The sequence below is a fragment of the Stegostoma tigrinum genome, chromosome 16 (assembly GCF_030684315.1).
Source record: "Stegostoma tigrinum isolate sSteTig4 chromosome 16, sSteTig4.hap1, whole genome shotgun sequence".
NCBI lineage: Eukaryota > Metazoa > Chordata > Chondrichthyes > Orectolobiformes > Stegostomatidae > Stegostoma > Stegostoma tigrinum.
The window spans coordinates 65,230,132-65,257,347 of NC_081369.1; the positions used below are offsets into that span (position 1 = coordinate 65,230,132).

The 27,216-nt window shown below is 44.1% G+C and overlaps 1 protein-coding gene across 4 annotated transcripts in view; it reads left to right on the top strand.

The window, feature by feature from the left end:
- Nucleotides 1-27,216, top strand: part of LOC125460101 (transcription initiation factor TFIID subunit 4-like) — a 445,881-nt gene that overhangs the window by 283,532 nt on the left and 135,133 nt on the right. For 3 of the 4 annotated variants that reach the window (XM_059651795.1, XM_048547209.2, XM_059651797.1), the window contains one exon: nucleotides 15,206-19,338. The exons of the other annotated variant lie outside the window; for it this stretch is intronic. In XM_059651795.1, coding sequence (XP_059507778.1) covers nucleotides 15,206-15,373 — 168 coding nt within the window. In that variant the 3' untranslated portion in view covers nucleotides 15,374-19,338. Of the gene's footprint in view, nucleotides 1-15,205; nucleotides 19,339-27,216 lie in introns of those variants that run through there. 4 annotated transcript variants of the gene reach the window in all.

Here is a 27,216-nt window from a genome sequence, read left to right on the forward strand (position 1 = left end):
TAGTTATCTCAGATTCTCCAGCATTGGCAGTTCCTACTATCTCCTACTAAAAAAAAATTAAAGCTTAATCTCTTGAAATTACAGTCAGGATGAATTTTCCAGAATGATCTTTGCCTTCTCCTCTCTCCACCAGTCAAGAATGCCTTCCTGAATTGAATTCTTGTGCCAGGAATATTAACCAGGAGTGATATTAATAGTAATGCTAACTAGATTGTGCTTACTGTGAGATCTTAGAGATTGCTGTGAGAGCCAATGATTTTCTCTTTCTTTAGAGCTGATGGCTGTTGAGAGCTGTTCTGTTGGCAGTTTGCTCTCACCTGGTTTTCAAAAACCCTCTTCTTTAATACCCTTCTGACTTGCTAATTTCTTACAGTAGGATTGGTCTGAGTTTGTCATGGTGGCATGGTGGCTCAGTGGTTAGCACTGCAGCCTCACGGTGCCAGGGACCCGGGTTTGATTCCTGTCTGTGAAGACTGTCTGTGTGCAGTTTGCACATTCTCCCCATGTCTGCGTGGGTTTCCTCCGGGTGCTCCGGTTTCCTCCCACAGTCCAAAGATGTGCAGGCTAGGTGGATCAGCCATGACAAACTACCCATAGTGTTCAGGGGTATGAGGGTTATAGGGGGATGGGTCTGGGTGGGATGCTGTAAGGGGCGGTGTGGATTTGTTGGGCCGAAGGGCCTGCTTCCACACTAGGGAATCTAATCTAAACCGTCAGATTTAAATTTAATTGGGTTTTGGTATCTAGGGCCTGGTTTAACTTAATTGGCTAAATTCAAAAAGCTGTTTTGCCTGCTAACAGTATAGCCTTTTGGTACAATATTTCAATTTCAAGCACTCTGCGCATCTGCCGTTGCCTACAGACATTTTTTTAAATCTCCAACCCTAAAAAAACACACCCTTTAAAGGGCCCATGCACTCTTCCCCCCCTATCGTTTTACAAGCAAATTCTAATGTCCTGCCTTCCAATCCACAAGTTGTATACCAAATTTGCAAAAATACAACAAGGCCAGAGCAAAGTTAAGCTTTACTGATAAGTGAATGTCACAGTTGCACCACACATGTGCCAGGCTATCCATCTCCAACAAAGAGAATCTAACCATTATCCCTTGTTATTCAATGACATTCCCAACATAAATCCCCCACACAGCGAAGGTTTACTTATACTGGAAATCTAACTGGGCCAGACAATTTCTGCGACTGCAAAGAAGGCCAGACGGGAGTTGTGAGTTGAGTAACTCACCCTTCTCCCTAAAGTCTGTCCCACCATCTACAAGGCACAAATCAAAAGTGTGATGGAATATTTCCCACTTTGGATGGATGCAGCTGCAACAACATTCAAGAAGTATGACACCATCCAGAATAAAGCAGCCATATGATTGGCACTTAGAATTGTAGAATTGTACAGTATGGAAACAGACCCTTCAGTCCAACTTGCCCAGGCCAACCAGACATCTCAAACTGATCTAGTCCCATTTGCCAGCATTTGGCCCATTTGCCTCTAAACCTTACTATTCATGTACCCATCTCCATCACCTCTTCTGGCAACTTGTTCCATACATGCACCACTCTCTGAAAACAGCACTGATCTCTCCCAGCTGCAGCGTGCAATTCTGATATTACATCTCCAAACGTCAGTCAGGAAACTGCACTGTTTGTTTTTTTATTGACAGATCTCCAGAGACGTTTGCAATTTCTCTGTCACTCAGCAGTGCAAGTGCACTGCTTGATGTTTCTTCATTCCTTTCGTCACAGACTCAAGATGGCAGCAATGAGGACCATGTATAAGATGCACTGTGGTAATTCCTTAGTCTTCTTAGACAACACCTTCCAAACCCATATCATCTTCCACCAAGAGGACAAGGGCAACAGATTCATGGGAATACCACCGCTTTGTAATTTTCTCTTCAACTCAAACATCATTCTGACTTGGAAATATATTACTGTTCTTTCACAGTTGCTGGGTCAGAATTGTGGAACTCGCTCCTAGGCATTACTGTATGTCTACCTGCACCACACAGACTGCAGCAGTTCAAGAGGGTATCTCATCACCCTTTCTTGAGGGCAGTTAGGTCTGGGCGCTAAATACTGGCTTTGACAATGCTGCCCTCATTCCATAAATGAACATAAAATCTCACACAGAAATACATAAATTATGTTCTCAGAGGCCTATGCATTACATTGCAGGTGCATGCAAACCTTGATACCATATAAATGATGCAATATATGGATATCCACACACACACACACACACACACACACACACACACGTAATAAGAGCAGACACTCAGTCAGGGGTACTGTTTCCAATTGCAGAGCTCCAGCTGTTACTCTTTGCTAGCTCAACTCATTCTGCACAGACCTGAGGTAAGGATTAGTTCCCCAGAGCAGAATACATTTAGATTCTTGCTGTCCATTGGGTTCACGTTCACCCAGGTCTTAACACCTAAGGAGTAGAAAATAATGACTGCAGTGATTACTGCTGGTTGCACATGTACCAGGGGAGGACAGGATCACTGGGCTCAGATGCCCTATTCTCAGTCTGTGCTTTGCTGCTGTGGTGTTTATCTTAAGGCAATGGTAATTTTTTTTCTTGTAAATTTGATCACTACTCCAACTTTGTGGTGATCTTTATATTTACTACCATGGGGAAGGTTGGTTAGCTTCTCTTACTGGTGCAGCATATTCCTGATGCACTGATAGTTCAGAACAGGTCGTAAAAAAGACTTGAGCTTGTACAATGCCCTATGACATATTTCAAAACCCTGAAAGCATTTAGCAAACAAATGAGCCATTTTGAAGTGAAGACAAATGCTGCTCCTGTTTAAATATCTGAAGCCCTCAGTGACGAAATGACTATACTAACTATTCCACTTAGAATTGCTTAGTTTATTACATCTCCTGTTCCACACCCCTCATTCAACCTGTCAATCCACTGCCTGTCCTCAAGAAGAAATACAATGCTATTAATATCTTGTACACTTGATCCCAATTCTCGACAAATAGAGATCTGGCCCCATTTAACAGTCTGAATTTGTTCCAGATTAACTCCCTTCCCTGGAAATCTGTTCACAAGGAAAGGTCAGTCATCTGTCAAACCTATCTTGACATTGAATTACATCATGGCTGATGTGTATCTCAGCTCCACTTACCTGGCATTGCTATGCTTTGATGCCCTCTAACCAATAATTATTGATTGATCACAGCCCTGAAAGCTCCATTTTCTCCTAGTGTCTACAGCATTTTGACCGTAGAATCCCAGATTTCCACTGTTCTTTGTGCAGAAGAACCTGTTCAGCCATCAATCTTGAATGGCCTAGCTTTAATTTTAAGATTATTGTTGCCTTGTTTTTGATTCACCAATCAGAATGAATAGATTCTCTTATCTTCCTTGATCCTGTTTTGACATTTTTATCATCTTGATTAGATCAATTTTCAGTCAACCCTGAAGCTCACCATTTAAAGATCTAAACAAGTCCTCCTGCACAGAAACAAGATTAATGTCTAGTTAAACTGTATTTGATGCTTGGAGAAGGAATGCCAGCAGGGATATCAGCAATAATCGCTAGCCCTCCAATCTGTGTGACAGAGCCCTGAAACAATGGCAAGAGCAGAGGTCTCCATCCGAGAAACACAGCTTTTCCAATCCAGGATAACAAAGTGTAGAGCTGGATGAACACAGCAGGCCAAGCAGCATCTTAGGAGCACTGCTGCTTGGTCTGCTGTGTTCATCCAGCTCCACACTTTGTTATCTCGGATTCTCCAGCATCGACAGTTCCCACTATCTCTTCTGAAATCCAGTATTTCCTCAAGGATGCAAGTCATGATGGACGATAGCAGAGACCTTCCTGGCTTGTCTTATCTTTGACCCTCTTCTCTGTATATGCAATCTGGCTTGGAGTAGGGAACTAAGAGTAGCCACACTTGGGCTGTGATCCCTGCTTATGTGGCTTGTCAGACAGGAGCACGAACTGTGCAGCTTGTTAACCTGGTTGGCTCCTGTCAGAGTATGGGTGCAGTTTGGATGAGTACCTGAGCTTGAAATTTTTGATTTAAAACAAAACCGCAGAGCTGTCAGATATATTAATTCAGAAGACTGTCTCTTAGTTTCTGTTATGTTTTTGTCTCAGTTTTCCTAACTGACGAAAACTTCTTTTTGAAAAATGGTGATAGCTTTCAGAGCAGTACTACACTTGTTTTTCATACTTCACATTCAGAGCACAGTTCATATGCGGTATTGCAATAAATCAACTAAAGATTTTTCAGCCTTCCAAAGACATGATCTCTACCATTTAGTAACTGGACAAGCACCGCAGATGCATGGGAAAACCACCCCCTGCAAGTTCTCCAAGCCATTCACCATTCTGACTTGGAATTACACCATTCCATCAAAATTCCAGAACTCCCTCCCTGTGTTCCTTTTAATGTTTCCTGCCACTGAGCACATAAACGAGGTGCATACGTGACAGCGGTGCCCAGAATTCTACTTTTCTACAGGCACTGCAGCAATTCAAGAACTCAACTAACCATCATCTGCTCAAGGGCAATTAAGAATGGGCAACAAAAATACTGAGCCAGCCCAAGCAGCACCCATATCTCACAACCAATGCTTTAAAAAATGTAATCAAGAAATGTAAAGCGTGGTGATACATATGAGGACTATAATCTATAACATAGGTGGGAATGGTGTGGTCATAATGTCACTGGACCGGTAATCAGAGATGAGGCTAATGCTGCTGGAACATGGTTTTGAATCCACGAAAGCAGAGGATGGAATTTTAATTTACTAAAATGTGGAATTTAAAAAATAATACTCTTATTGTAACCATTGTTAATTGTTGTAAAAACCCATCTAGTTCACTGATGTCCATAATGGAAGGAGATAGCCCTAGTCTGGCCAATATGTGACTTCATGCCATACACGTCAGATAGTGGGGAAATCCCAACCTTCAAGTAAACCTACAGTTTTAATTCCAATACCAACTTTTGGAGAGCCAATAAGCAGATCTGAATAGATTGCATGATACTCCCACCTAAAACCAGGAAAGGGAACCAGTATCTTTTAACAATTATGAATATCTCTGTAAGATTTCCTGAAGTGATACCTTTGGGGAAAATTATCGCAAAAGTTTTTACTCAGAGAGTAGTAAGGGAATGGAACGCTTTGCCTGCAACGGTAGTAGATTCGCCAACTTTAAGTACATTTAAGTCGTCATTGGACAAGCATATGGATGTACATGGAATAGTGTAGGTTAGATGGGCTTCAGATTGGTATGACAGGTCGGCACAACATCGAGGGCCAAAGGGCCTGTACTGTGCTGTAATGTTCTATGTTCTATGTAAAAGTGATAGTAAAAAAGTTAGCTCAGTCTTTTACATGATATGAATTAGCCAAAGATATATAATCGGATCAAGGCTCAAATTTTATGCTGCAATTATTTAAAGAAATAATGACTAGTTTGGGAATTAAACAATTTATATTTTTTTGTGTATCGCCCACAAACTCAAGTTGCATTGGAAAAGTGGCATCAAACTTTGAAAACTATGGTGAGAGCTTATTGCCAAGAATGTTGTAATGATTGGGATAAGGGAGTTCCATTGTTACAATTTGCTATTTGGGACAATCCTAATAAGTACACAGCATTTAGTCGTTTAGAACTAATATCTGGGCATGAGGTAAGAGGTTCAATTAAATTAATTATAAAGAGAAATTAATAAACCAAAGCATAGAGACATCGCTTCCAGTCTACGTGTCAATTCTCAGGGAAATAGAGAAAAAAATTAACAAGGAATAAAAACTGGAGCAGACAGAAAAGTCAAGGTTCAGATTTTGTCGCAGTAGACACGGTTAGTTGAAGCTTGTTTCTGGGAAATCTTTAAGGCAAGGTTCATTAGACCTTATCAAATTAAGAAGAATGCCAATGATGTGAATAATGTAGTGAATACGCTGGATAAAAGGAAGTGTCACCAACTATGTCATATTAACATGTTAAATACTGTTATGATAAGGATAATAGTTGGGAGAAAAGTGTACTTACAGTAGTGAAGGAAGTAGGAAGTAAAATAGACTTCTGAATAGACCTCTCAAATTTTAAATTTAATGCCGATCTAGCTCTCTGTGAACCTTCTCTGCAGCTGTAACACTGTATTTCGCTCTCTGTTCTACTACCCTAACGCACTTTGTATAGGATGGTCTGCCATCATCTACTGCACACAAAACAAAACTTTTCACTGTGCCTAGGTATGTACGACAATAATAAATCAAATCAAAATATCAGAACAGTGGGAGAATTAACTCGAACTGAAAATTTCAGAAGTTAACTTTCGACAATCAAATTTGAAAATACAGAGGCGCTTAAAAGATTAGATAGCATTATGTCTTATCTTAGCAGCAACATTTCAATGATTATGCAGTAAAGTAATCAAGGGATGTGGTAATCGTACTGTTTATATTGACAGTTTGGTTGTTGATAGCCTCACCTGGGAAGACCATTTACAGCATTTGACTGACCTGTTTGGATTGACTACAAAAAGCTAATTTAGTTATATATTTGATGCAAGAACTCACAACACCATAGTGACTTTATCTTAATTGTTCTCGGAATGTGGCCATCACTAACTACACTAGTATTTATTGCCTATTCCCAATTGCCCAGAGGGCAGTCAAGAGTCAACTACATTGCTCTGGGTCTGGAGTCACATGTAGGCTAGACTGGGTAAGCATGGGAGCTTTCCCTTCCTAAAGGACATTAGTGAACCCAGTGTTCCATTTTTGCGACAATCCACAGTGGTTATATAGTTACCACTGCACAGCTTTTTCCTTCCAGATATTTTTCTTACTCAGGCTGTTGTGCTGAAGATAAAACATGATGTTTTACATTATATTTCTGTGATTCTGTTGCAAGTTTGTTCTGAAACTCAGCACTATATTGCACCCCTAAGTAATGAAAAAGAGTTGAAAATTTGAATGGACCAAACAGTGTAATATTGCCTTTGAAAATTTGAAAGCTGACAACGACAGCAGGTTTACCAGCGCCAAATTATGCAAAACCTTTCAAACTGACTATTGATGCCAGCAGCATTGGTATGGGGTCTGTTTTATTGGAAGATAATGAGATCTGGACTGATTGCCCTGCTAGTAATTTTTCAATGAAACTGCATGTCGCCAAATATATTCAACCTTTGATAAAGAGACGTTGAGTCTAATGCTCGCTGTACACCATTTTGAAATATACATCACCAGAAATGTGGACCTAACAAGTATTTATATGGTTCATACTTGTTTGATTTTCTTGGAAATAATTTGGGACAAGAATTACAGTTATCTCCACGGAGCTTAATTCTTCAACTGTATAATTCAACAATTGTTCAGGTGTTTGGTAAAGAAAATATAATCACAAGCAATTTTATCAACAGCATAAATGCCAGAGCTTGTATGACATGTAAAAGTGATTACTGTGTGAATCAGTGTATAATTAATGTTAGGATGTAATTAGAGTTAGTATGTCACAGAATTAATGGTAAGATGACTTGATGAATATTGAAAATGCCTCCAACGTGCATTTTTGTTCTTATTTGGGTGGTGAGGTGTGATGTAAACTGTGTGATTTACATATATTGGCTTTAATATTATTTATTGTGGGCTTGGCTTTATGGTTTTTGAATTTATAACTGGAGGATTTCCATGTCTAAAGTTAGCAATGAACATTAACTATTTCTGTAGCCTTAGTTATTTCTTTTAAAGCAGTTTTGTTGCTTGATTTTAGAGTGAATGAGTTTGTGTGCGCCACCCCAGTGGACTTTTTGTTATTTTAGATCGTTTTGCAGCTCAGCCAGGTGAATAATGGGTCCTTTAGGGTTATTAGAGATTTCTGGAATTTGTGTTTCTTTTAACATTAAGAAAACACCCATAGTATAGAGAGAGAGTCTTTTGGGTTTCAGTTTTTACTTTGATTGGCAGTCCTGTGAAGTCTTTGGAGTAGGGTATCTGTGTAGACCAGTGTTTCCAGGAAGAGAAGTATATGTAGTGAAGTAGGTTGACTTAGAGTGAAGACTTATTGTTAGATCCAGACCACAGTGTTAGGATAAAACCCTGAAGAGGTTACTTAAAAATAACTACTTTAATCAGGTATATGATAGCTGCAGAGGAATCTATTTGCAGTTCCAGTCTAAAAGTTGAAGTCACAAGTGACTTCAAACTTCTGAGATGTTAGATACAGGTATTTTGATATGAAAATGGTATGTATGAATTTTTGGGTATTACACAAAATTTTTTTACATAAAATCATACAGTACAGAAGAGACCATTTGGCTCACGGAATCTGCACTAGGTAAACTAGTCTAAATCTAAACTAGTCCCACTTTCCAAGACTTGGCCCATTACCTTAAATAATGGCATGAAGAGTCAACCATATTGCTATGGTTCTGTGTAGCCAGATCAGGAAAGGATATCAGATTTTGCTCCCTGAAGGACATCAGTGAATCAATAACAGTTGACATGGTTCATTGGCCCAGCTCTTTATTGAATTCAAGTTTCACCATCTGCCAGGATGGGATTTGAACCTACATCCCGAGAACATTAGCCTGTTCTGGATTACCACCATGCCACCACTTACCCTGTTTTGTTTTGTTTCAATTTTTAAAGGAATGTTCAGAAATTAACAGAATTATATCATTACTGCATATTTATCAGGTTTAGAATTGTGTTATGTTTCAAGCGGCTGGTTTGATTTATTTCATTTTATCTTTGTTCCTTTTGTTAATAAGCTTCTCTTTCATTGTTAAAGCAAGATGCAGCCAAAACAAATCAAAACATGATCTGCCAAGTCTAGTTTTTGCCTGGGATCTGACACTTTTAGGTAATAACATCAGATGGGCTCATAAAACTAACAATTTTCCTTGCACATGTTTCAAAACCATTCTGTTTACATTATCCCTTCCTACCACTTCTGTCAGAATACTTTATTCCTCAGTTAATTTATATTCTATTTTCCACCTATTTGCTAATTCCAACAGTACATCTATGTCCTGTTGCAGATTTGTATCATAGGATTCCGCCATTCAATTCCTTGCCATTCCACACCCTGTTTGATCAATTACCTGAGTGCTATTTTTCTTTACTATCCTCATATATAAATGTATCAAGAAATCTGTCAATCTCTGATTTATGTTTACTGTCTCAGTAATTTCCTCCAACCCTGCAACATTCCAACCTAGCTGTGCCCTCTAAATCTGGCCTTTGTACACCCCTGATTTTAACTGCTATACCATCAGTGAGACCTCGGGCTTTGGAATTTCCTCCCTGCCTCTCCACCTTGCCTTTCTTCTTCAACACATTCCTTAGTCTACCTCATCTGACCTAATATTTCTTTATGTGGTTCAGAATGATACTTTATTTTCTGATGATTCTGTAAAATCACTGGTGATAATTAATTCTGTTAAAAGACGTCTTAGAAGTACAAGTTTTTGCTGAAAGCTGCTATGTTTTATATCCAGAGCCTGCTATTCCCTATACTGTGTATAGGGGATGCTATTCTCTAGCATATACACAGGGCCTATAATTCTTTATAATACACACAGATTATTTCCTACAATATTACCTGATGCTCCCTTAAATAATCTTCTCCCTGTGATGTAATCCTTATGCTAATAATAGCACCCTGGGGGTTACCATTGACCAGAAACTGAACTAGAATGAGCCACAAAAAAATGTGGCTACAAGAGCAGGTCAGAAGCTTGGAATATTGCAGCGAGTAGCCCACCTCCTGACTCCCCAAAGCCTGTCCACCATCTGCACGACACAAGTCAGGAGTGTGATGGGATCCTGCCCACTTGCCCAGATGAGTGCAGCCCCAACAGCACTCAAAAAGACAGCAGTCCTTAATTGGCACCCTATATACCAGCCTTAGCATTTACTCACTCTGTCGCCAATGCACAGCAGCAGCAGTGTGTACCATCTACAATATGCACTGCAATAACTTAACAACTCCTCCTTCAACAGCATCAACCAGTCCTGTTACCTCTTCCATCTGGAAGGGCAAGAGCAACATTTATCTGGGTACACCGTCACCTTCAGGTTCCCCTCCAAGCCACTCACCATCCCAGCTTGGAAATATATTTACGTTCTATCACTATTACTGGATTAACACCCTGGACCTCTCTCCCTAACAGCATTGTGGGGATCAAAGGTTACGGGGTGTAGGCAGGACAATGAGATTGAGTCCAAAGATGTGCAGGTTAGGTGTTGCAGGGTAATGGAAGAAGTGTGAGGGGCTGGGTCTGAATGGGATGCTCTTTGGGGGGTTGGAGCAGACTCATTGTCTGAATGGCCTAATTCTGCTCCTGTGTCATACGTATGTATCCACACTCCAAAGTCTGCAGTGGTTCAGGAAGCGAACTCACCACCATCTTCCCCAGGGCATGTCAGAAGAGCAATAACCAGTAACACCTACAAAACACGAACATGAAACCAGCTGGTTATTTTTGTTATTAAATCTTATATTTTTCCTCCTTCTTCCCAGACCGTGTTTCTTTTGTTGTGTGAAAATCCCTGCATCCCAGCAAACTCAATATATGAGGAATGCTGGACTGGGACCTGCACTGCAGCTCGCTTGCCTTTCTCTTGGTGATACACAGTGCAGCAGTGCTTCATCCTACATAGTTGGTAGCTGAGAGCATAACGAAGATGTAAGGTGGTTCCACCCTGGGCAAAACAAAAATTGTTTTGCAAAAACCACCGTCATTTGACACGCCCTTGCCTGATCGCTTCCTGGCATCTGATCACAGGATAAGGAACAGCAGCTGCAGCCAAGGCCAGCACCAAGCTGTTCCTCCCTCTTGGCTGGAGGAGGATGCCTGGAGGCAAACAGCCCACAAACAAGGCTGGCTTTGTTTAATATAAGCAGCCCTGACAGCAGAATAGTATGCATATCGCTAAATGTGGCTGAAAAATACATACGCACGTACACACACATGCAAGAACCTATGGGGGGGGTGGGGCGGAGGGTTGGGAGGGGGGTGGGCGTGGTAGCGGGGAGAGACAGAGAGACAGAGAAAGACAATCCAAGCAGGGAGAGGGATGGAAATTGAGATGAGACACCAGAGCCTGGAGTGTGGGTAGCTGTGTGGTACATTACCTGAGGGCTTTGTTCTTGTGTTTTTCTCCTTGCTGTGTGCTGCTCACTAATTTGTTACTATGGCTACAGACAATGTTGGCCTCTGTTTGAGTTCCTTAAGGTGCAGTTACTTTATTAAAGGTGTACTTATCCATATGTGATGTGTGGACCATAGGAAAAACAAGTATGCACTGATAACTTGGGATTTATTTGAGTAAACAAAAACAATCTGTATAGTTTTGGAGATAACAAAGTGAGGGGCTGGATGAACACAGCAGGACCAGCAGCATCTCAGGGGCACAAAAGCTGACGTTTCGGGCCTAGACCCTTCATCAGAAAAGGGGGATGGGGAGAGGGTTCTGGAATAAATAGGGAGAGAGGGGGAGGCAGACTGAAGATGGATAGAGGAGAAGGAAGGTGGAGAGGAGAGTATAGATGGGGAGGTGGGGAGGGGATAGGTCAGTCCAGGGAAGACGGACAGGTCAATGGAGCGGGATGAGGTTAGTAGGTAGGAAATGGAGGTGCGGCTTGAGGTGGGATGAAGGGATGGGTGAGAGGAAGAACCGGTTAGGGAGGCAGGGATGCGCTGGGCTGGTTTTGGGATGCAGTGGGGGAAAGGGAGATTTTGAAGCTTGTGAAGTCCCCATTGATATCATTGGGCTGCAGGGTTCCCAAGCGGAATATGAGTTGCTGTTCCTGCAACCTTCGGGTGGCGTCATTGTGGCACTGCAGGAGGCCCAGGATGGACATGTCTTCTAAGGAATGGGAGGGGGAGTTGAAATGGTTCAAGACTGGGAGGTGGAGTTGATTATTGCGAACCGAGCGGAGGTATTCTGCAAAGCGGCCCCCAAGCGTCCGCTTGGTTTCCCCAATGTAGAGGAAACCACAATGGGTACAGCAGATACAGTATACCACATTGGCAGATGTGCTGGTGAACATCTGCTTGATATGAAAAGTCATCTTGGGGCCTGGGTTGGGGGTGAGGGAGGAGGTGTGGGGGCAGGTGTAGCACTTCCTGCGGTTGCGGGGGAAAGTGCCGGGTGTGGTGGGGTTGGAGCGGACAAGGGAGTCGCGGAGAGAGTGGTCTGTCCAGAAGGCAGACAAGGGTAGGGATGGAAAATTGTCTCTGGTGGTGGGGTCGGATTGTAGATCACGGAAGTGTCAGAGGATGATGCGTTGTATCTGGAGGTTGGTGGGGTGGTATGTGAGGATGAGGGGGATTGTCTTTTGGCAGTTAATGCAAGGGCAGAGTGTGAGGGATGAGGTGCGGGAAATGCGAGAGACACTGTTGAGGGCGTTCTCGACCACTGCAGGGGGCAGGTTGCGGTCTTTGAAGAACGAGGACATCTGGGATGTACGGGCGTGGAATGCCTTATCCTGGGAGCAGATGCGGCAAGGGTGAAGGAATTGGGAATATGGGATGGAATTTTTGCAGGAAGGTGGGTGGGAGGAGGTGTATTCTAGGTAGCTGTGGGGATCTGGTGGGCTTGAATGGACATCGGTTTCTAGGTGGTTGCCTGAGATGGAGACAGAGAGGTCCAGGAAAGTGAGGGATGTGTTGGAGATGGTCCAGGTGAACTTGAGGTTGTGGTGGAAGGTGTAGGTGAAATGGATGAACTGTTTGAGCTCCGCTTGGGAGCATGAGGCGGCGCCAATACAGTCATCAATGTAATGGAGGAAGAGGTGGGGTTTAGGGCCGGTTAGGTGCAAAAGAGGGACTGTTCCACATAACCTACAAAGAGGCAGGCATAGCTTGGGCCCATGCGGGTACCCATGGCCACCCCCTTTGTCTGTCGGAAGTGGGAGGTATGGAAAGAGATGTTGTTGAGGGTGAGGACGGGTTCGGCTAGGCGGATGAGGGTGTCGGTGGAGGGGGACTGGTCGGATCTGCGGAACAGGAAGAAGCGGAGGGCCTGTCGGCCATCTGCATGGGGAATGCAGTGTATAGGGACTGGACTGGACATGGTGAAAATGAGGTGTTGGGGACCAGGGAATTTTGGATTGTTTCTTCTCTCAGTTGTCGAGGCTACTGAAAACTGATTACATTCTGGTTTGCAGTAGTTGTAGTGAGAGAATGTATTTTTCCTCATGCTGGTGGATTTACTCTGCATTTCCAGCTGAAAGACACTCCTTATATACAGAGCCCACACCGGACAATGAGACTCCGCTTTCCCCGATTGCCCAAGCAGTTTTTAAAAATCTGGCTCACATTGCGAAAGCACCGTTTATTCCCTACTAGCATGGCGTTATTCTTTTACCTTGGCTGTTCTTAAGAGCAGAAGTCCTGGTCTTTCCTCTATCAGTCTAACCAATCTGGGGAATATCCAACAACCCAATTGCACACCCAAGGGTCGTAGTCAGAGGAGCCTTGGGTGGTTACTGACACAGACCTGTTGAGGTCACACAGCCTGGATCTGCTCTTCGCCCATGAGCTGGACATTGCCTTCCACACAAGTACTTTTATATATTTGTAGAGTTTTTGAAAGCAATGCTTGAAGAAAGAGATGAGATCAACATTGAATCTTTCAACTGTTTCATTTCACTGAGCAAGCAACACAAGAACAGTAATAGAGACGACAAGGTGTAGAGCTGGATGAGCACAGCAGGCCAAGCAGCATCAGAGGGGCAGGGAAGCTAACGTTTCGGGTCTAGACTTCTTCAGAAATGGGCTGACATTTCGGGCCTAGACCCTTCTTCAGAACAATAATTATGGTTCCTTTATTCAAACATTTTTCTTTGTGTAGCGTTCTGTGTTTCACTAGGTCAACTTACTTACATTAAACAAAATAACATCCAACTATTAATGTGTATCTCAACCTTGAGCCTGCTGACACCTCTCTCCTGTAGCTTTCTCTTGGGGAAAAAAAACTGCCTCCATGTGTTGTTTGAACTCTCCCTTTGTTTACAAGCAGTGTGCCTGGGCTGGGAACACTCGTAACATTATTGTTTGATGTTCACCCATGACCTAGTCAATCTAACAAATGAGGGAGTTTCGATATTTGGGGAAATTACTTCAGTGACTTTTTTATTAGCATTTTAGCCACCTTTTGTTTCCGTGGTCCTTTAATGTGTATAAATTTGCTTTGGTCTAGAACAAATCTTTAAATAAAAGCATTGAATTCCAAGCCATGACCTTCCTACCTCTTGTAGTCCTCAAAAGATAGTAGCTGGCATTTTGTGATTCATTGGAGAAGAAGAAAAAGCTTGCGTTTAATATCATCCCAAAATACTTGAAGCTAGTGCAATATTTTTGAAGTTGTAATCGTTGTAATATAAGGATAATAGCAGCCAATGAGCACAGAACCAGTTCCTACAAACAGTAATTGCTTGAAGGGTAGCTACTGGCCAAAACACTGGTAACCTCCTGTTCCTCGAATGATGCCACTGGAAAACCATATATCTGTCCAGTTCAGATCAGGCCTCATTTTAATGTTTCATTGACCTCCTAGCAGTGCAGCACTCCCTCAACATTACAGTGGAGTGTCAACCTGGATATGAGCCCAAGGCTTTGGTAGGCAGTTTCAACCAATATCCTTCTAATACAAAGGTGAGCATGTTACCACAGTGACAAAGCTGATATCTTCTTAGCAGTGTACAATTAAGAGTGTTGACCATTTCTGATGGGATGAAGAATTAACCACACTGTGAGAGACTGGTACAAATCAGTCAGGGGTCTAAGCTCTTCGCTGTTAGCGCATTTTGTAATCCAGTTAGGTTTGTGTCTTTCAGCTATTTTCCTGGACTTTCTTTTTGATGGTGCTGATCCCAAATTGTAGGATGCATTTCCACAGCAAGTTTTTGGGAGATTTGAACTCTGTTTCCAATTAATACTGCCACCAAGAGACAAGCTTGGAGCTGGTGTCACTGCACCAGGTATTGAAGACAAAATCTTTATGACAGCCTTGTGGTTGAAGAGCCCACCAATGCTCTTGTCTTGCATATCCTGAATGCCAGTTGAGCGGCACACCAGAGATTAACTGGCCCCAGAGTAAGGATACCAGACTCAGGGATTATAGAATGACTGCAAAGAGGTGACTAACCAGGAAACTTGGCATTGGTTCCTGCTGTGACCTATGTTTCTTGTCCTTACAGGGTGCAGGTCCCACAACAGGCCCCCAGGCAGGATCCAGACCAGCTTTGTCTCGCCAATACACACGACAGAGGGTAACCCGCGTAAACCTCAGGGACTTCATCTTCTACATGGAACAGGAGCAAGACACCAGGCACTCACTAGTGCTGTACCGAGCACTGCTGAAGTAGACAGTGAGGGGCAAGGATACAGTCCCTCTGCCCTACATGAGCAGGCCACCAGCATTCAGTGACTGCCGCCTTGTGCCTTTTCCTAAAACTAAAGTCATTTAGTATCCACTCGTGTTTACTGCTCTGACCTCATCTTGTGATAACTTTTAGATACCTCTAGCTGAATGTTTGCATCCAGTATTTAATTTCTTTGCAACTCCCAACATAGTTCTTTGTCCATTTCTCTGAAGAGATTTAAAACAAAAACTGTGAATTCTAGTAAATCCATAATAAGCACAGCAAATGCTGCAACTCACACAGTGTAAGCTGTCAGTACCTGAGACAGGAATACTCTTCTGAGTTTGTGTCAGAAAAGTGAAAGGAACCCTGACCAAACTGCTAACTGACCTCGTCCTCTCCAGTTGCTCACAGACTGTGCATGTTGTAGTGGTCTTTGTATTTTTATTTTGTCTCTTTCTACCTCCCCACCAACTGTCTGTGTGCCCATGTTTTTAATGGGAAAAGGGGGGGCTGCAATTACACAACTGTCTGTGTGCCCATGTTTTTAATGGGAAAAGGGGGGGCTGCAATTACACAACTGTCTGTGTGCCCATGTTTTTAATGGGAAAAGGGGGGGCTGCAATTACACAACTGTCTGTGTGCCCATGTTTTTAATGGGAAAAGGGGGGGCTGCAATTACACAACTGTCTGTGTGCCCATGTTTTTAATGGGAAAAGGGGGGGCTGCAATTACACAGCTGTCTATTGTAGTGTCTTGTTTCACTACTTCAGTTTGTCTGTTCCTAAGGTACTATATTGTTGTAACCTATTTCAGGAGTTAGTCCAAATAACTGCTCCTGTATTCAAAAGCCTTTAGCAGTGTTGAAAACTATATGTTATAAGGGAATTTTTTTTTCATTTTATAACTTTATTTAAATTTTCTTTGCAAAAGTAAAATTAAATGGTTACACACAGGGACCTGGTGAATTTGCTTGAGATATTTTAGCTGTGGGAGCATGTTGTCCAGCAGGACCTCCTTATAGAGAGATTAAAGTGGGAATTGCAGGTCTCATCAGTGTTTGCTTTGTTTGTACCAACCAGTGTGTGGGACCATTTAGTTTAAACTCATTGTAAACGTTTTCCTAAATTTAAACTGGAGGTGGGTGTGTATTTACCACAATTACAGAGTACACTAGTGATCCCAGTTGCCTCTCTCTCTCTGTCAAAAATGTTGCTGTCACATTGACAGCTGATGCAGTTGAGTTAAATGGTGGTGCCAGTGAGTGATTGAGTAAAGTCATTGCTAACATACAACAATGGTTTGCAGACGGCTTTAGTGAAGTGTCACTTTTCAAGTGGATCAACAATCATGGATAAAGACAACCCGCCCGCAGTTGTACCATATGGAAATGCTGTGTGTAAAGATGTTGTAATGATATTGTATCTTTTAGAACCATGTTGATTCTAATTTTAATATGTCAGCAATAAGTTCTGCACTAATGTTGCCTAATATGCAAGTTTTATTCCCACTGAGATGTCTAAGTTCTCCAAATATCCTTTTCACCCCAGAACTGAAGGGTGGCTACACCCACACATGCACACGTATACACACACACAGTCACACTCAGACACACACACATACACATACACATGCATTCTCTCACACACACACACACACACACACACACACACAATCTCACATACACACACACTCATGCTCACACACATACACACACGCGCATACACAGTCACAAACGCACATGCTCACACACACATATAAACACATGCACACACAGTCACAAACACACATACACACACACTCTCTCACACATACACAGACACACACACACACACACAGTCACAAACGCACATGCACACACACACATATAAACACATGCACACACACAGTCACAAACACGCTCACACACACACACACACACACACACACACACACGCTCACACACACACGGATCTGGGTGTTTGCCTCTGTGCTGGCTTCAGCATGGCTCCATGCACACTGAGGTGAAGACAGTGAGCTCAATCTATGTCCACATCAATGACGTCTCCATCTGTGCACAATCATTTTCTCTTGTCTTGCCCATTGTCTGCACCAAAACTCATTACAAACTGTGCCATTCTCAAGACGAAAAGGCAATTGACTCTTCTTCCACATTGGCCATTATAAACTGTGATACAGTTAGTCCTGCTTGAGATGAATTGTGCTGTGACGTGTTATTGCCAAGTTGCCCTATGTTAATGCAGTAAAAGATGCTTAACAGAAACCCAGCCCGATTAGTCCCTGGAAATATCCCATGGAATATTTCTGCTGACTGTGGGGATCTGCAGATCCCAATTTGAAAACTATCGAAAAGCTACTGCACAGAAAGAAGTCATACAGCTCATCCTGTCCTGTACCATTACAATCCAGAACTAGAACCTCCAGGTTTCAGTCTCAGTGTGCACAGAGTTACCCCTTCACAGCTACATTGCCATTCAAGCTGTTACAGTTAAGTTAGCTCTCTCCGCATTTGTTTTGGGCTGGTGATGATTATTTACTGAGCCATGGGCAGATCGCATGTGCAGGCCTGGCATAGTTTGGAATTCTACGTGACTGATGCCCGTCCATGGGGAGCTCTGAGCTTCCTCCTGCAGTCTTTCGACAGAATTTGCTGTTCCTGCTCAAATGTTCGGAGATCTAACTGTTGGCTCTTAGAGGTCATATATCTGGGAATGTGATAATGGAAAATCTGCCCTCAAGTCTTCAGAAAGAAAATTAGCAATAGATAAAGGCAATAGATTGCTCTTACTTCAGCCCAGACTCACCAAAACCCCTATCTTAATTCTTCATGAGTATTCACTCAGCAGTTGACCCAAAATTAATTCAAACTCCCCTCGTCAAAACTAATTAAGAATTCCCCCTTGCTATCTTCTTTATCTTCCACTATTGATTAATTTTCTTTCCTGGTAATCTTTCATTATTATGCTTTCCTGTCCTTTACCTGGTATCAATGCCCTCTTCTCCCTGTAATAGGTTTCTTTTTCCCAAATATTCATATATTTTTAACAGTATTAATTTGCACTTCTGCAGTATTAATTTGCACTTCTGCAGTATTAATTCTGTTTCCCGTTAATAAATCCTCCTTTCTCAGTATCGGTTTACCTAGCATTCATTTCAGTTTGCTCTTTTCCCAGTATTAAACTTTAATTACCAGCATTAATTTCTTCTCCCTTCCCCAGTATTACCATTTTCACAGCTGATGAGCACAGTGAATAGGAATATTGAAGAATTCAGACCAGTGCTTTCACGTAAAGGAGAAGAATGTTGAACTTTTGTCAGATTTGCAGGCATAGGCTCTGTACCTGAACTACAAGCAGTGTGTAACATGGTACTATACTGTATACTCACAGTGTATGCATGTGTCTCTGTAAACATTTTACTGGAACTGGAGAATGAAAGAGAGGGCATGGTCTTCCAATCAATGATGTTCCCTTCTGTGTTGTTGCCCTGAAATCTGTTTGGAGCGCACGATAACCTGTGTCAGGCTATTTTAATTTATCTCAACCATTCCCCCACCTGTGGTTGTATAACTGCACTCTAGCACTCTGATCCATTATATTGTGTGAAGCATTGGGAAGGGTGGATGGAGAAAAAAAGCACAAATGTAACAATTTACCAGTCAGTTTGAAATAGTTTTAATAATTTTTTACAGTTCTCAAAGAACAAGCAGGTATATTTGCACTTCATCTGCATTCTAGCCAAAATATTATTTAAGATGTTAACTCAAATGAGCAAGCACAACAATCATGTAGGAAACAGAAGAGCTGGTTTTAAACAGTCAACAATTTGTACATAGTGTTTACAAAGTCTTTTGTGTTAATTAGAATTCCGTTATTTTTGGTATTGGACCGTGTACATATGATTACACTGTGCCGTCCATGTGCAAAAACATACTTGCAAACTTTGTACTTATTTTGTAAAGAAATAAAACAAGCTGTTTATTAAACATTACATGTGTATTTCTTTCTCTCATTCACACTGAAAGAATGTTTTTATAAAAGCTGATTCTACCATCCTCATTTATGGGAGGAATGCACCAAACCAGATAGATTTACTAAAAGTGTGATGGGCCAAATGGCCACCACCTGTGTTGTATGATTTCCTTCTTTAGGGGACAGATGAAGCAGTCAGCACTGTCAATATTTCTTCAATGTTGAATTCACCTATCCCAACATCAATCAATCTAATCATCATTGACCTATTCCCCTCCCTGACCACAATCCTTCCTGTGGGAGAAAAACTATATTTTTCTAAACTTCACCCCTTGTTATGTATCTTGTGCTATTGTCTAATTTAAACAGCTTTTTACTTCAACTGTCTCTTACATAATTATAATTAGCCTTTAATGCAAAGAACAAGAAGTATAAAGTAGGGAGGTCTTTCTGCAACTCTGCAGGCTATTGATAACACACCCAGTGTACTATATATTGTGTAGGCCTTCTTCCTGAAGGAAGGTTATACTTGCAGTTAAAGAAAGTTCACTAGTTCATTGGTTTATGAAGAAACACGGTCGATGGAGCGTAATTGCTGACACCGAGATGATTTGAGGTGTATATACTTCAATGCAAGAAGTATTTGAAATAAAGTGGACGAACTTAGAGAATGGGTCGGCACTTGGAACTATGATGTTGTGGCCATTACAGAAACTTGGGTAACTCAGGGAGAGGAATGGATGTTGAAAGTTCCGGGATTTAAATGCATTAAAAGAAATAGGGAGAGTGGAGACAGAGGTGGGGGAGTGGCATTGCTAGTCAGGACTAGTATAGCAGCTGCTGAAAGGCAGTTCAAGAATGATATGTCTACAGAGTTAGTTTGGGTTGAGGTTAGGAACAAGAAAGGAGCAGTCACTTTGTTGGGGGTTTTTTACAGACCCCCGAATAGTTGCAGAGAAGTGGAGGAACGGATTGGGAGGGCAGATACCGGACAGATGCAGAAGTCACAGGGTTGTAGTCATGGGTGATTTCAACTTTCCAAATATTGATTGGAAACTTTTTAGTTGTAATAATTTAGATAGAGTGGATTTTGTCCAGTGCATTCAGGAAGGATTCCTGACACAGGTTGTAGGCAGACCAACACGGGGAGAGGCCACTTTGGATTTGGTGCTTGGCAACGAACCGGTTCAAGTGTTGAAGCTGTCGGTAAGAGAGTGTTTTGGCGATAGCGATCATAACTCTATTTCTTTCACGATAGTGATGGATAAGGATGGGTATATACAGCAGGATAAGGTTTATAATTGGGGGAAGGGTAAATACAGTTCAGTTATTCAAGAACTGGGTAAAATAAATTGGGAACAGATGCTGCCAGGGAAGAGCACGATAGAAATGTGGAGATTGGTTAAGGAATGCATACTGCGTGTGCTTGATATGTTTGTCCCTAACAGGCAGAGATGTCGTCGAGTGAGGGAGCCTTCGTTCTAGAGAGAGGTCGAATGACTGGTTAAGAGGAAGAAGGAGGCTTATGTAAGGTTTAGGAAAAGAGGAACTGAAAAGGCTCTGGAGGGATACAAGTTATCCAGAAAGGAGCTGAAGAAAGGACTTTGGAGAGCTATAAGGGGGCATGAGGAAACCTTGGCAGATAGAATCAAGGAAAACTCCAAGACTTTTTACACATACATGAGGAATAAGAGAATGACCAGAGAAAGGGCAGGGACGATCAAGGATTGTAAAGGGAATTTGAGCATAGAGCCTAAAGTCATAGGGAGGTCCTTAATGAATACTTTTCGTTGGTATTCGCAACAGAGAGGGACCTAGTTGTAGATGAGGATAGTGCGAAACAGGCTGGTAGGCTAGGGGAGGTCACAGTTGGTAAGGAAGATGTACTAGGAATTCTGAGGAAGTTGAAGATATATAAGTCGCCCAGGCCTGATGGGATTTATCCAAGGATTCTATGGGAACTGAGGGATGAGATCGCGGGGCCTTTGGCAATGATCTTTTCGTCCTCACTGCCCACGGGTATAGTGCCGGAAGATTGGAGAGAGATAAACATCATTCCCTTGTTCAAAAAAGGGAATGGGGATAATCCCGTAAATTACAGACCAGTTAGTCTTATGCCAGTGGTGGGAAAATTATTGGAAAGGGCTCTGCGAGACAGGATTTATGATCACTTGGATAGGCACAGTTTGATTCATGATAGTCAGCATGGAATTGTGAGGGGTAGATCATGCCTCACAAACCTTAATGAATTCTTTGAAGAGGTGACCAAACACGTGGATGAAAATAGAGCAGTGGATGTGGTATACATGGATTTAAGTAAGGCATTTGATAAGGTTCCCCACGGTAGGCTCATGCAGAAGGTAAGAAGGCATGGGATAGGGGGAAATGTGGCAGGCTGGATTCAGAATTGGCTGACTATTAGAAGACAAAGGGTGGTAGTGGGCGGAAAATATTCAACATGGTGCTCAGTTACGAGTGGTGTACCACAAGGATCTGTTCTGGGTCCTCTTCTATTTGTGATTTTGTAAATGATTTGGATGAAGGAGTGGAAGGGTGGATTAGCAAGTTCGCGAACGATACGAAAGTGGGTCACATTGTGGACAGTGCGGAGGGCTGTTCTAGGTTACAAAGGGACATTGATAGGATGCAGAGCTGGCAGATGGAGTTTAGCCCTAAAAAGTGTGAGGGTGATTTATTTTGGAAGGACAAATTTGAAAGCACAATACAGGGTTAATGGAAAGATTCTTGGCAGTGTGGAAGAGCAGAGGGATCTTGGAGTCCATGTTCACATTTCCCTGAAAGCTGCCACCCAGGTGGATAGAGTTGTTAAGAAGGCGTATGGTGTGTTAGCTTTCATTAATGGGGGGATCAAGTTCAAGAGCCGTGAAGTTATCCTCCAGCTATACAAAAGCCTGGCTCGGCCACATCTGGAGTACTGTGTCCAGTTCTGGTCACCTCATTACAGGAAAGATGTGGAAGCGTTGGAAAAGGTGCAGAGGAGATTTACCAGGATGTTGCCTGGAATGGAGGGAAAATCTTATGAGGAAAGGTTGAGAGAGCTAGGGCTTTTCTCTTTAGAATGACGAAGGATGAGAAGTGACTTGATAGAGTTGTACAAGATGATCAGAGGAACAGATAGAGTGGACAGCCAAAGACTTTTTCCTCGGGTGGAGGTAGCTATTATGAGGGGGTATAGTTTTAAAATGAGTGGAGGTAGATATTGCGGAGACGTCAGCGGTAGGTTCTTTACTCAGAGAGTGGTTGAGGTGTGGAATTGCCAGAGAGGGTAGTGGAGTCGGCCTCATTAGGGGCATTTAAGCAGCTATTAGATAGGCATATGGATGATAGTATAAGGTAGCAGTGGAGGTTAGATGGACCTTAGGTTTCGGGTAAAAGTTTGGCACAACATCGCGGGCTGAAGGGCCTGTACTGTTCTGTGTTTCTGTTAATCCCTGGTATGAAAAATGAGTTGTCTTATGAAGAAAGGTTGAACAAGGTGATTTGATTTCATTTGGTTTATTATTGTCACATGTCCCAAGGTACAATGAAAAGTTTTGTTTTGTGTGCAGTCCAGACAGGTCCTACCATACAAAGACCACGGGGTGATTGAACAGAGCGAGGAATACAAAATTACAGCTACAGGGAAGGTAAACAAAAAGCAGGCTCAACATTAGATTTGAAATTTGAGATGTCCATTCAGAAGTCCAATAACAGCGGGGGAGAAGCTGTTCTTGAACCTGTTGGTATGTCGTGTTTAAGCTTGTGTCTCTTCTGCCTGACAGATTGGAAGAGATTTTAACTGAGGTTGGGGGGGCATATTTGATTATTTTGGCTGCCATTGCATGGCAATGAGAAGTATAGAAAAAGTCAACGAATGGAAGATTGGCTTGTGTGAAGGTCTGGCCTGTGTTCACAACTTTCCATAGTTCATTATGGTCCTGGGCAGGACAGTTGCACTACTAAGTCTTGATGCCTCCAGACAGAATACTTTCTATGGTGTATCTGTAAAAAATGATGAGATTCTTTACGGAAATGCCAAATTTCCTTCGCCTCCTGAAGAAGTAGAGGCCTTGTGCTTTCTTGATCATCACATCAACGAGGGTGGTCCAGGACAGATTGCTGTTTGTTGCTCCTCGAACTTGAAGCTCCTGACTATCTCCACCTCAGCTCCATTGAGGTAGACAGGGGCATGTCCTCCTGCTTGCTTCCTGAAGCCATGAGTGTACAGGGAGTAGAGTGGGGGTGAGTACGCTGTTTTGTGGGGTGGCGTTGTTGACGATTGTTGTGGAAGAGGTGCTGTTGCCTATCTTCACTATTAGACCCATACATATCGGAGTGTAGGTGAGGTCATCTTACGGAAACATAACATTGTGAGGGGACTTGACGAGTTAGCTGCCACGAAGATGTTGCTGGCCTTGAGGGAATCTGTTACATTGATTATCTATAAGGCACAGAACATATATCCACAATAATGGCATTTTTGAAGTCTGGATTTCAGAATTGTGCCTCATTTCTGAAAAAGGGTCCTGACCCAAAACTTGAAGTTTCTTGCTCCTCTGATGCTGGCTGGCCTGCTGCGTTCCTCTAGCTCCTCACCACGTTGTCTCTGGCCTGCTGCGTTCCTCTAGCTCCTCACCACGTTGTCTCTGGCCTGCTGCGTTCCTCTAGCTCCTCACCACGTTGTCTCTGGCCTGCTGCGTTCCTCTAGCTCCTCACCACGTTGTCTCTGGCCTGCTGCGTTCCTCTAGCTCCTCACCACGTTGTCTCTGGCTTGCTGCGTTCCTCCAGCTCCTCACTGTGTTGCCTCTGGCCTGCTGCGTTCCTCTAGCTCCTCACCACGTTGTCTCTGGCCTGCTGCGTTCTTCCAGCTCCTCACTGTGTTGTCTCTGGCCTGCTGCGTTCCTCCAGCTCCTCACTGTGTTGTCTCTGGCCTGCTGCGTTCCTCCAGCTCCTCACCACGTTGTCTCTGGCCTGCGGCTTTCTTCCAGCTCCTCACCGTGTTGTCTCTGGCCTGCTGCGTTCTTCCAGCTCCTCTCCGTGTCGTCTCTGGCCTGCTGCGTTCCTCCAGCTCCTCGCCGTGTTGTCTCTGGCCTGCTGCGTTCCTCCAGCTCCTCGCCGTGTTGTCTCTGGCCTGCTGCGTTCCTCCAGCTCCTCTCCGTGTTGCCTCTGGCCTGCTGCGTTCCTCCAGCTCCTCACCGTGTTGTCTCTGGCCTGCTGCGTTCCTCCAGCTCCTCACCGTGTTGTCTCTGGCCTGCTGCGTTCCTCCAGCTCCTCTCCGTGTCGTCTCTGGCCTGCTGCGTTCCTCCAGCTCCTCACCACGTTGTCTCTGGTCTGCTGCGTTCCTCCAGCTCCTCTCCGTGTTGCCTCTGGCCTGCTGCGTTCCTCCAGCTCCTCACCGTGTTGTCTCTGGCCTGCTGCGTTCCTCCAGCTCCTCACCGTGTTGTCTCTGGCCTGCTGCGTTCCTCCAGCTCCTCTCCGTGTCGTCTCTGGCCTGCTGCGTTCCTCCAGCTCCTCACCACGTTGTCTCTGGTCTGCTGCGTTCCTCCAGCTCCTCTCCGTGTTGCCTCTGGCCTGCTGCGTTCCTCCAGCTCCTCTCCGTGTCGTCTCTGGCCTGCTGCGTTCCTCCAGCTCCTCACCGTGTTGTCTCTGGCCTGTTGCGTTCCTCCAGCTCCTCTCCGTGTCGTCTCTGGCCTGCTGCGTTCCTCCAGCTCCTCTCCGTGTCGTCTCTGGCCTGCTGCTTTCCTCCAGCTCCTCACCGTGTTGCCTCTGGCCTGCTGCGTTCCTCCAGCTCCTCACCGTGTTGTCTCTGGCCTGCTGCGTTCCTCCAGCTCCTCACTGTGTTGCCTCTGGCCTGCTGCGTTCTTCCAGCTCCTCACCGTGTTGCCTCTGGCCTGCTGCGTTCCTCCAGCTCCTCACCGTGTTGTCTCTGGCCTGCTGCGTTCTTCCAGCTCCTCACCGTGTTGCCTCTGGCCTGCTGCGTTCTTCCAGCTCTTCACCGTGTTGCCTCTGGCCTGCTGCGTTCTTCCAGCTCTTCACCGTGTTGCCTCTGGCCTGCTGCGTTCCTCCAGCTCCTCACCGTGTTGTCTCTGGCCTGCTGCGTTCCTCCAGCTCCTCGCCGTGTTGTCTCTGGTCTGCTGCGTACCTCCAGCTCCTCACCGTGTTGTCTCTGGCCTGCTGCGTTCCTCCAGCTCCTCGCCGTGTTGCCTCTGGCCTGCTGCGTTCCTCCAGCTCCTCACCGTGTTGTCTCTGGTCTGCTGCGTTCCTCCAGCTCCTCACCGTGTCGTCTCTGGCCTGCTGCGTTCCTCCAGCTCCTCTCCGTGTTGCCTCTGGCCTGCTGTGTTCTTCCAGCTCCTCACCATGTTGTCTCTGGCCTGCTGCGTTCCTCCAGCTCCTCTCCGTGTTGTCTCTGGCCTGCTGCGTTCCTCCAGCTCCTCTCCGTGTCGTCTCTGGCCTGCTGCTTTCCTCCAGCTCCTCACCGTGTTGCCTCTGGCCTGCTGCGTTCCTCCAGCTCCTCACCGTGTTGTCTCTGGCCTGCTGCGTTCCTCCAGCTCCTCACTGTGTTGCCTCTGGCCTGCTGCGTTCTTCCAGCTCCTCACCGTGTTGCCTCTGGCCTGCTGCGTTCCTCCAGCTCCTCACCGTGTTGTCTCTGGCCTGCTGCGTTCTTCCAGCTCCTCACCGTGTTGCCTCTGGCCTGCTGCGTTCTTCCAGCTCTTCACCGTGTTGCCTCTGGCCTGCTGCGTTCTTCCAGCTCTTCACCGTGTTGCCTCTGGCCTGCTGCGTTCCTCCAGCTCCTCACCGTGTTGCCTCTGGCCTGCTGCGTTCCTCCAGCTCCTCACCGTGTTGTCTCTGGTCTGCTGCGTTCCTCCAGCTCCTCACCGTGTTGCCTCTGGCCTGCTGCGTTCCTCCAGCTCCTCACCGTGTTGTCTCTGGTCTGCTGCGTTCCTCCAGCTCCTCACCATGTTGCCTCTGGCCTGCTGCGTTCCTCCAGCTCCTCACCGTGTTGCCTCTGGCCTGCTGCGTTCCTCCAGCTCCTCACCGTGTTGTCTCTGGCCTGCTGCGTTCCTCCAGCTCCTCACCGTGTTGTCTCTGGTCTGCTGCGTTCCTCCCCCTCCTCACCGTGTTATCCCATATCCTCTTGGGAAGGATTTTCTTTAAAAAAAATGTCTGACACCTTTCTGAAACAGTGACCTAATTCAGTCAGTGTGAGAGGGCAGACTGTGGTGTTAATGCTGGTTATACTGTGGTGTTTACAGCAGGTAGAGCAAACATCTAAGGCCATTAGCATTGGTTTCAATTCAGAAGAATCCGGGATGAACAAGTTTTTAGCTATGTTTTAGAGGCAATCTTTTCCCATTCAGTTTAGAAGACACCAGTATTGAATTTAGAAGTCTTTTTAATTTCTTTTCTAGGACCAGTTAGCAGAATTGCGAAGGTTTGGGCTTTCAGATTTGTGGAATCGTATGTGTCAGTAGACTTGGAAAGGATCCATTGAGTTGTCGTCACAGTCCACAGCAAAGAAACTGTAAGGAGTCAGTTAAGTATTGTCCTGAGTCTCTGTAACAGACATTGTCGGGAAATAGGTTCAAACTTTGTTTTGCTGCATGATCTTTAGGTTTGCTGCCTCAAAATATTTAGAAAGTTTACCATGTTTTTATACTTACTGTTTTGTATAATAAGCTTTCTGTTCTGTTGTTAAAAGGAATCTGCAGCTTTGCATGAATATGTCTTAGTTACCAACCTCATGTTAAACTAAAGAATAACAAAAACATTTGATGTATCCAAGATAACACAGTGTGGGGCTGGATGAACACAGCAGGCCAGGCAGCATCTCAGGAGCAGGAAAGCTGACGCTTTGGTTCTGGACCCTTCTTCAGA